This window comes from Dioscorea cayenensis, chromosome 16 (genome assembly GCF_009730915.1).
Source record: "Dioscorea cayenensis subsp. rotundata cultivar TDr96_F1 chromosome 16, TDr96_F1_v2_PseudoChromosome.rev07_lg8_w22 25.fasta, whole genome shotgun sequence".
Lineage (NCBI taxonomy): Eukaryota > Viridiplantae > Streptophyta > Magnoliopsida > Dioscoreales > Dioscoreaceae > Dioscorea > Dioscorea cayenensis.
The window spans coordinates 7187380-7197316 of record NC_052486.1 but is presented as its reverse complement, the minus strand read 5'-3'; the positions used below and the strand labels follow the sequence as shown (position 1 = coordinate 7197316).

At 31.4% G+C, this 9937-nt stretch overlaps 1 protein-coding gene across 1 annotated transcript; it reads right to left on the bottom strand.

Moving 5' to 3' along the window:
- Positions 1-519: 519 nt before the first annotated feature.
- On the bottom strand, positions 520-1281 carry LOC120279343 (protein GLUTAMINE DUMPER 2-like). Its single transcript, XM_039286269.1, has one exon. The coding sequence runs from the start codon at positions 1187-1189 to the stop codon at positions 683-685; it is 507 nt and encodes a 168-aa protein (XP_039142203.1). The 5' UTR covers positions 1190-1281; the 3' UTR covers positions 520-682.
- Positions 1282-9937: the final 8656 nt, after the last annotated feature.

The following is a 9937-nucleotide window of genomic DNA, read 5'->3' as shown; positions in this document are numbered from 1 at the left end:
TCTCGAGAATAGCAACCAAGGGCCAAACGTACGCGCGGCGGCATCACACGCTGCTTCTCGTGACTTCCAATAAACAAATTACTGAAAAATTACAGATATAGAAACCATTAATTACGCCGTTATCATTCCGTTCACCCGCGTCCTCGCTTCGCCGCATCTCATAGTTAAAAAAATATATATTTATGTACGCTTAGCTGTCTCCAAATGTCGTAAAAGCCAATCACATTATGCCACGTCATATTCGTAGCCCTGCCCCCAAAGACCTCTGCTTCCTCTCACATTCCCGGTGTGCTTACCGTTTCACGCTTTATAAGCAAACAAACCCCTCAATTATTATATTTTTTGCAACTAAAGTTTTTTTTGGCAACTGAAAACATATCATCACTGGAAAACGCGTGTCGTACTCTTCTTGTATATGATATGAAGATCGCCCACTGGAAACCGGAAATGAAAATGAAAACAGTCTCCCTGAATTTCTTCTACATTATCATTATAAATAAATAAATAATTAATTAAATATTAAGAAAATAAAAATAAAAATCTCATTCCATCTCCCAAAATTTATTTACATTTCCCGACCAAAAACAATAATCAGTGAAAACAAAAAGCAAACCCAAAAAAAAAAACCAAAAATGAAAACGGAAAACACAAGCAAACGAGAAGAGAAGAAAACGAAAATAAATCACTGTCGTTCCTGGTGCGTTTCCGAGTCATGCGAGTTCTGGGCCCCGTCTCTTACGGTGACCGCACATCCGAGCACCTCCTTCTTCTCCTCTTCTCCGCTACCCTTAGCATCCTTAGTCTTGCCGGTATTCTCACCGAAGTCACCGAACGATGAGGCTCGGCTCGACATCGGCATGGCTAAGAAGGTAGGCTTCTTATCGCCGGCCATGATTACAAGGATCCTTTCCTCGAAAAACGTGCTCGGGGGCTTGATTTCATCTGAGCCGTCCAACGAGGAGGCGGCGCCAGCCTCTGGATCGGCGTCTCTGGTGCCATCTTCGAGGTAGCCGGAGAGTTTCCAGTAAGAGCAGGCGAGGAGGAGGAGCGCAAAGGCGATGAGACCGAGCATGGCAGCGAGGCCGCCGAATAGGTAGGGCACCGGAGAGTGCCAAGCCGAGTGCTGCGGCCTAGCCGCCGCCGTCACTGGAGCAGCTGCTTGTGAGCTAGAGCTGGCGCCGGTTCTCATTAGGGTTTTGTTTTCTGTTTTCTTTGGAAAACGAGGGCGAAAAAAGCGAGTGAAAACGGGAAATAGATGAAGGTTTCTGGGTTGGGATGTAGTGGTATTTATAGAGAGGTTGTTTTATCAGGGACTAAACTATAATTTGCTGGTAATTGGGGTCCTTACTAGGAGTTTTATTTTGTAAATAAAAACTTTTGTAAATATGACCTCGAAAATTTTATAATTATTTGTATGCCCCTCTTGGTTCTATGATGTTCAAAGTTTTAGTTTGCAATTTTATTCTTTCCTTAATAAAATTTTGGTATATATGCAATCAAAACAAAAAATGTGTGCTTTACTCTGAGTTTTTTATTTTTTTTATTTTATAATTTTCAGAATATGTATGAAAATTGGTCAGTTTGACTATTATCTCAGTTTTGTTTTAATTTATAAATCTAAATAAATAAATAAATAAACAAATAAATAAAATTTACCGGTTATAAATTTGTGCAAAGATGCAGTCAGAGCAAAAAAACAAAACATTTAATTTAATATGCTTTAATTTTTTTAATAAGGATAAAACTGTCAAGTTTCTTGTATAATTTCGTGACTGTTTATGGTTTATGGTCTTTTTTTAGTTAATAGGTTAAAATAAATAAACATAAAATTTAGTAATATGAAAATGATGAGGAAAAGTTATCATTTGAGAAAACTTTACTTGTTTAGATTTTTTTAATGATAATTGAATTTTGAGAATTAAATGGCCTCCATTATAATTGCATTAAATTAAACCATGACTTAACAAACACTTTCGCTTGTTATTTATCACACCACTATTGCCTTTTTAATTACCACTTGTATTCATTATTAACTTGCTTTGTGCAAGTAAGATTTGAATATACTTGACAAATTTTTTTAAAATAGTTATTTTTTTATAATACCAAAGTAATATTAATTTATTTATTTTCAATTTAATTTACTTTTTTAATATTCAAAGTAAAGTATTTTGAAAAAATATATATGGTTAAAAAAAATAATTTAGTTATTTGGTTTATTTTTATTCTAAATTTTAAAAATTTCAATATTATTCTTAATTCCTGTATAAGATATGTGAAGGATTTGTATTCTAGAATGAAGGGAGTACTAAACAAAATTATATTATCTAGTGCTAACATAACATGTAAGGCACATCATTCCTTGAACATGGCCACTGTTTTAGGTTTTTTTTACTAAATTTGATAAAAATATTGGGATTGATATTATTTCAATTCAAACATCATGTTAGAGCATTTTATTGACGTTATCTGAAGTTTTCTGAATTTGTGATAGAATTTAATAAATCAATTCTAATTATTTATTCATTGTTTTAAATTTATTATAAATAAATATTGTGTATCATATAAATATCATATGACTACGTATGGATGATAAGATTTAACAGAAATTACACATAAAATAATTCTAGAAGAAATATTGTGAAGCAAAATACGACATGACAAGAGAGATAATTTCTCTTCATTGAATTATAAGTATATGTATATATATATATATGATTTTTTATCGAGTGTGTACAATTGATTTGTTGTACATGATCTCTATAAAGGCGCCACTATTTTATTTCTTTCTCACCTCAGAGATTAACTATTTAATTCCGTGCTTGTCCATATTTATTAAAATAAAAAAAGACTTGCTTTATTTGTATAAGAAGAGTGAGGTGATGTAGGTAAGATATTAGTATATAAATAAAAATAAATTTTGTTTTTATATATTCTTGATGTGCCATTAAGGGTAATTAATATAGAATCTTTGTCATCAACTTCAGAACATCTAATAGCTTACCTTTGCACCATCACCATGACAATCCAGACATAATCTTTCCTTACACTATACAGTAATACAGGGGATCTATCTTGAAGCCTGTTAGTCAATACTCTCTCCGGTCCTTTATGAAACTTTTAGTAGGGTTGGTTTACCAAAAAGATAGAAGTGTTTTTGAGTGATTCTCCAAAAATAAATTAAACCTTTTTATATATTTTATGTTTGGATTAGGGTTTTCATGTAGGCGGAGTTTATAAAAATAAAAGTTTTAAAAATAGTTTTATTGACGACTGAGTGGTAGCTCAAAAAATAGCAGTTTTTCGAACTTTTTGTAGAAAAGCCAGTCTGAAATAATTTTTAAATCAACTCTTCTGAAACGTTTTCCATCTAATCCACTAGTCTCTATGTCGTAGGTAGTTAGCGAGATCTCATGTACCAAGAAACTTAGTTATTTTACAAAATTTCATAAAAAATTATTTTTCCGAAATTACCCCTAATTTATATTTTCATATTTCTCTCTCGTATTTAATTCCAACAAAAAAGTTGAATAAAGCGTTAAGAGTAATTTTGGAAAAAAAAAATAAATACTTTTTTATGTTAGAAAATAACAGATAAAAAGAAACATGAATTTATGACAGATAAAAAAGAACGGAGGAAGTGTAATAATTCCTTACAATTGGGATTTCTTACCGAATAATTGACAATTATATATTGACTTATAAGATTAATGAGAATTATTTTCAAATTAAATATTTATACAAACTAGTTCAAATAGATTTGAAGTTTTGATCTAGCCACTAAAGTTAAACAAGAGCAGAGTCTAGTCAAAGTCAAAGTTTTTTCTTTTATGAGAGAAAAAATCTAAATGTACTTATGACAATAATATTTTCAATCATATTTTTAATAAGCACATCAACAAATTTTTTTTAGTCCATATGTATTTCTTTGGAAAACCACAAATTATATGTTTTTTACAAAAAAATAAAATAAAATAAAGTTACATATTAAAAAAATAATATTTTTACATTTATTTAAATAAACAATTGTAGAAAAAGTAACTCTAAACTTTGGTCTTAAAATTCATTATTTCACACAACCATAATTACTTTATATTAAGTATATAAAATAGAAGCTTAAAAGCGACTAAACTCAAAATTTTTTATAATAAGAGAAGATAATGCTAAATTTTGATCCTAAACTTCATTAATTCACACTATCACGATCATCAGTATTAAATATGTAATATAGAAGCTTGAAAGTGACTAATAGTTTTTGTTTTAAAAAAAAAGAACATAAGAAAACAAAATAAAACTTAAAAAAAACGTAATTAATAAAAAAAAAAGAAGAAAGTATAAACAATTTCTTTTTTTTTCTCCTCTTCTTTAATGTTTCCACTCAATCTAAAGGCACTTTGATTAGTGGTTAGGTCCATTTGACAATGACATGCATGATCCGTATGGCACAAGTGAGAGACTCCATCCAATCAAATGGTTGATACAATCTTCATAAGCTTTCTATCTTCTAATTAGTTTCCGTATTGCATAAGATATTAATATATAACAATAAATCCACATAATTGAGGTACATTGAGAGGTACCACATAACAAGAATAAAGTCCTAACAGTTTTATTCAATATTTAAGAGATACGAATATCACACTTCATTACAATGAGTGAAGAAACTATGGGCAAATATGTTAAAGACTAAATGCTACTAGCCTACTATAATCTTTTGAAATTACAAAAAAAAAAAATGTGTAATGGGGTTCGCTACAATGAGTGATGAAACTATGGGCAAATATCTTAAAGACTAAATGCTACTAGATTACTATAATCTTTTTGAAATTACAAAAAAATTGTGTAATGGGGAATTAAAGTTGTAGCACATACATGAAGGGAAATTCTCTCTTTTCTTACTTGAAGGGAGAGAAAGAGAGAAAAAAGAAGGTTTATTTGAGAATAAAGAGGAGCAGAGTAAAGATCCCCTCTTTTCAGAGTAAAGCAAGAATTATTATGGGAGAACTATCATTGGGTGTGTTGTTGTGGAACTTATCCACAAGATGGATCCCTACATCATAAATATTAGCTCTTCTTAAGCTATAAACACCCCTTACCTCTGTAATGAGAGAGAACCCCACCATGGATTCGGAGAAAGATTTTCTTTTTCTTTTTATGTACAACCTTTTAACACCCTTTATATGTTCATGTACATAGTAGGTAGATGTACTTACTGTTAGTTTGAAGTTTAGTATGAATTAATTTCATATTGATATTAATCCAATCTAAATTATTGAATAAAGTGGTCTATACTTTTATCTAATGAAATTCTAAGTTTACTCTAACTGGCACTTTGGATAATGATCTATTTAAATTTTAAGTTGAGAGTTAATCATTTGATGGTAAGGATTATATATAGTATAGCACCAGGGTTCCCCAATCTAACGTTCTCGAGAATACCCAGTCCCATTAATGGGAGAGAACGGGATAGATTGGAAGAGCCCTTGGTTTTTTTCAAGTGCAGATTTTAGTTCCTTCGTTTGTCCTGTTTGATTTGTTATGGCTGGAGGTAAGTAATCCTACTTCCGTTACATATTAATTACTTAATTAATGTGACATATTAGATGTCATACTCCGGTTTTATAATACGACATATTTGCATGCTTAGATGTCGTATGTCGTACTCTGATTAAATTTCTAACCGTTGGTACCAGAGCACTATTTAACCTTTGCCTACCATTGATTATTATTATTATTATTATTATTATTATTATTATTATGATCATATTTGACGATCTATTTTAATTAATACATATTATATTACCATGATTATTAATTGTAATCATATTTGAGTATTTATATCTTTGTTTAATAGATGCATGATGTTTTTCGTCTTTATGATCATATTTGGTTATTTATTTTAGTTTATATATTGGATATAAACATGCGATTATTTTAATTTTGTGAATAACTTTCCATAATGGAGTTGCATGGAGTGTAGGCTCCAAACTCTAGGCCTGTGAGAAGATAGTGCCCAATGTGACACTATCACGATTGACCATATAAGAAGTTAGGGTAAAACCCTAATATTAAGTTTATTATTTTATTTTATTTTATTTATAATTTATTTTATTTTATTTTATTCTATCCTACATTAATCATTATTTTGAATGATGTTTGAATAAAATAAATTAATGGATGTTTTTGCAAAATTTTTTTTGCTTTAAACAATTAAGTGTGCTTTTGTATGTTGAACCCTTAATATTTATTTATTTATTTTCTGAGTGTTTGTCTGTATGAATTATTCATACATTAAGTAGACTAATTATAATTTGTATAATTAATTATTTACATTGAATTTGTTCATGTATATGGTTGATATGTCATGTGATTGAATGAATTATGGTTAATTATAGAGTGCCACAACATCCATGATTTTATTTTATTTTATTAATTACACATTAAGAGTGTGATTGATCACATTTAGTTTAAATGACATGAATTGTAATAAATTATTATTAGTATAATGATTTTGCTCCACAGGGATTTTGTTATATTGGTCATAATTAATTAGGATAAGATAACAAATAATTTTTATTACTTAAGTCGCCCACAAGTATTAAATAGTTTTTATTATTTCTTAGTTTTATCAGGTGGCAAGTTGTGATTAATTATGTTTGATATAATGATTTTGCCTGGATTTTTGTTATATTTACATAATTAATCAGGATAAAATAATGGTTAATTTTTATTTCTTAAGTCACCCATAGGTATTAAGGAATTTTAATTATCCATTAGTTTTATCAGTGCTTGTGAATATGCTTTTGTATCTATATCTTTGCCCATAGGCAAATTGTTATAACAAATTGATTCATGTTCTATTTCGGTATGGCTTGCATTAGTAAGCATACCAACTTGTTTTATTTGCATTGAATTTGTTTCTGTATATTGGTATATGTCACGTGATCATATAAACTTGTTGATTTGGAAGTATCATAGCATCCATGATCATGTAAATTATACATGAAGACCTTGCAAGATCACATTTAGGATTATTGACATATATTGTGATTAATTATAATTAATTAAGAAACCTTGTTTGTATCAAGTTTTGTCTATGTTGTTGAACTTCACTTGTGCATAATATTATCTGTCATGTGATCATACAATTTTCATTTATTATGGAGTTGCCTCAACACATATGATTATGAATAGTTGTACATTAAACGTTCTTACATGATCACATCTAGATTGAATGACATAAATTCATATTAATTATAATTAATATTTAGTATTTTTGTTTCTATTAAACATGGTTTATATTTTATGTTGTTAAATCTTTATTTACGCATATGGTTTTATGTCATGTGATCGTATAGTTTTAATTGATTATGGACTAGCCACAATAACTATGATTATGAAAAACTATACATTAAGAGTTTTTACATGATCACATTTAGATTAATGACATTTGAGACGCTTTCTCTCTGCGTTAAATTGATTTATATTTTGCACACATTATTGAACCTTATTTATGCATAAAGTTGGATGTCATGTGATTATGTGTGTTCGACTCATTATGGAGTTATCATGATTATGTAAAATCACACATTAAAAGTGCACATATGATCAGTCATGATTAATATGATAATTTTGCCCCATAAGTTTTATTTGTGGAGGAATAATCGTACCACCATCATTTTGATTGTTCCCACGTACTATTAAAACTCTAAACTGGTTGCACGAGATCGGGGCATAGCATGTATTCTATTTTTATCTATTTGTTACTTGAGGACAAAGAAGCGTTTAAGTGTGAGGATATTTGATAAGTGTAGCGGCCCTTGTTTCTATATCATTTACACTACATTTAGCATGGAAATTTTGCCCCATTTTGCTTTTCTCGTTAGTACGAAATTTAATTCTTTTGTTCCTGAAAAGCAACTCTTGTTTCTATTTTAGGAAAAAAGTGAATTCAAGGGATGTTTTAGTAAAATGAGCAAGATGCCGAACTAAAAGACTTACGACTCACAACCGACCTTGGAAACACTTTGTCCCATTGTCTATACTTACCAGCAGCCATGATCAAGCCATGACCGCCAGGTGATTCCTGAGGAAGCATCTGAGAACCCACAATGGCCTCGTAACAACTATTGTGAAAACATCACAGCTGTGTCAAGACATAACATCCAAAGACCATGCCGGAGTTCGACTTGGAGCTAAGCAACCTTATACTCACCAGATATCCTGGCGCTCTTAGTGAGGCCGTGGCGGGCCGATACTACAAATACTGGCACACCTAAATATGGAGACTCTTTTGCGAATAAGGTAGGCGAGGATGGATTCCTATAGATTTGAGTGGCGGAGGCAGGGGTTTCTTCCATATTCGATGGATTCTTGGAGATTTCTCAAGAATACATCAACTTGAAACATCGCGCCGGAGAAGATCGGCGTGTGATATGCATCTTCAAGATCATCGCCAGGAAGATGCGTGGTGACCGCGTCATCCCGGAAAATCTTGGGATCCTCTAATCCCCAACCGGAGAACTATTAAAGGGAGTTAGTCTAATAATATATTGAAACGCTTATATTCTTTATTTTGCCTTGTGGCTCTCTTGTGCTTTGATGCTTTGCTCTTTGCGTCCATAAGAACCTAATTCGGGGGTGTATATCTAAGTCCCTTAGTTGTATTTGTAAAAGATCTTGATTGAGAGTTAATATATATGGTTCTAGTTTTTGTAAACATTGCATGTTCTTGATACAGTTTTCTGATTTGGTATTTGCCAGGAGGTTATACCCCCCGTATTGATATTACAGTCTCATACCATGATAGATCTATATGCATGTTCTAAGAGTACCAAGGTGCATGGGTTTACAGGTTAGGGATTGATTACTCCTTGACTTAGGGTTTGAAGTTAGTCTCTTCTCATGGATTCCCGCACTTAAAGGCAAACATGGAGGGGCTTGGGTAGTAGAGATTCTATCTTAAGTTCCTAGTAATTTAAACCTAGTCACCATGTTATTGGGACTAGTGAGCCTTTTAATTTTCTGGTTCGAGCCCTAGAACACAATTGGCACTTAACACCTATCATAATTAATAATCAAGATAACTATAGTACATACCAACTCCTTATAAATTAATGCTTAACAACATTTCCAATTGTGTTGTTTAATAGTGTTGTGCAATGCGCTAAAAGAAAAACATAAACAATTATTTTATTGATTAAGTAAAAGAATGCTTGGGAACCCTCTAAGCATTTCTGGGAAAATACGACCCTCGTGTTCACCTATGAGGTCTTACTTGATGACACGTACACTTGCGGTATCACTTACCAATTTAAGTATTAAGTCACGTACTTGCGTGCTTATATCTTGCGCCATTTTACAACCATAACTATTCATCAACCACCAATTCTTAATTTCTCAACATAGGTTCAAGTCCAGAAAGGATAATAACCGACGGACAACTGATCACGGGGCTCCACGGTGATGAAAAATGGATCATTCATTAGCTCCCTTGTTGGTCGATTAAAGCATGAGGTATGAAATGTGGCCTGGCTTCTTACGCATTGGTTTGTCAGCTTTAAAAATACACCATGCAGACAAAGGTCTTGTCATCCATAATAGCGAGCCGACTTGAGCCACCACACCTCAAATCGCCACAACCATCGCCAGACCCACGCCAAGTCTTATGTTTGACTACACAAATCTCATCGATTGCTTAACTAGATGACACATAAAACCCTTAGGGGCCATTTTGGTTTGTGACCAATGATATATTACCACATAATAAAGAACCACCATAGTAATAAGATTAGAATGTTATATCCGAAGAATCTTTGAAACTAAATTTATAATATCCATATTTGGTTGGAAACTCATATTGTAATCTTGGTAATGTTCTAAATTTCCCAAAATACCTTGTGTCTGTTTTATACAAGTTAAATTTAGTAAAATAAATTTT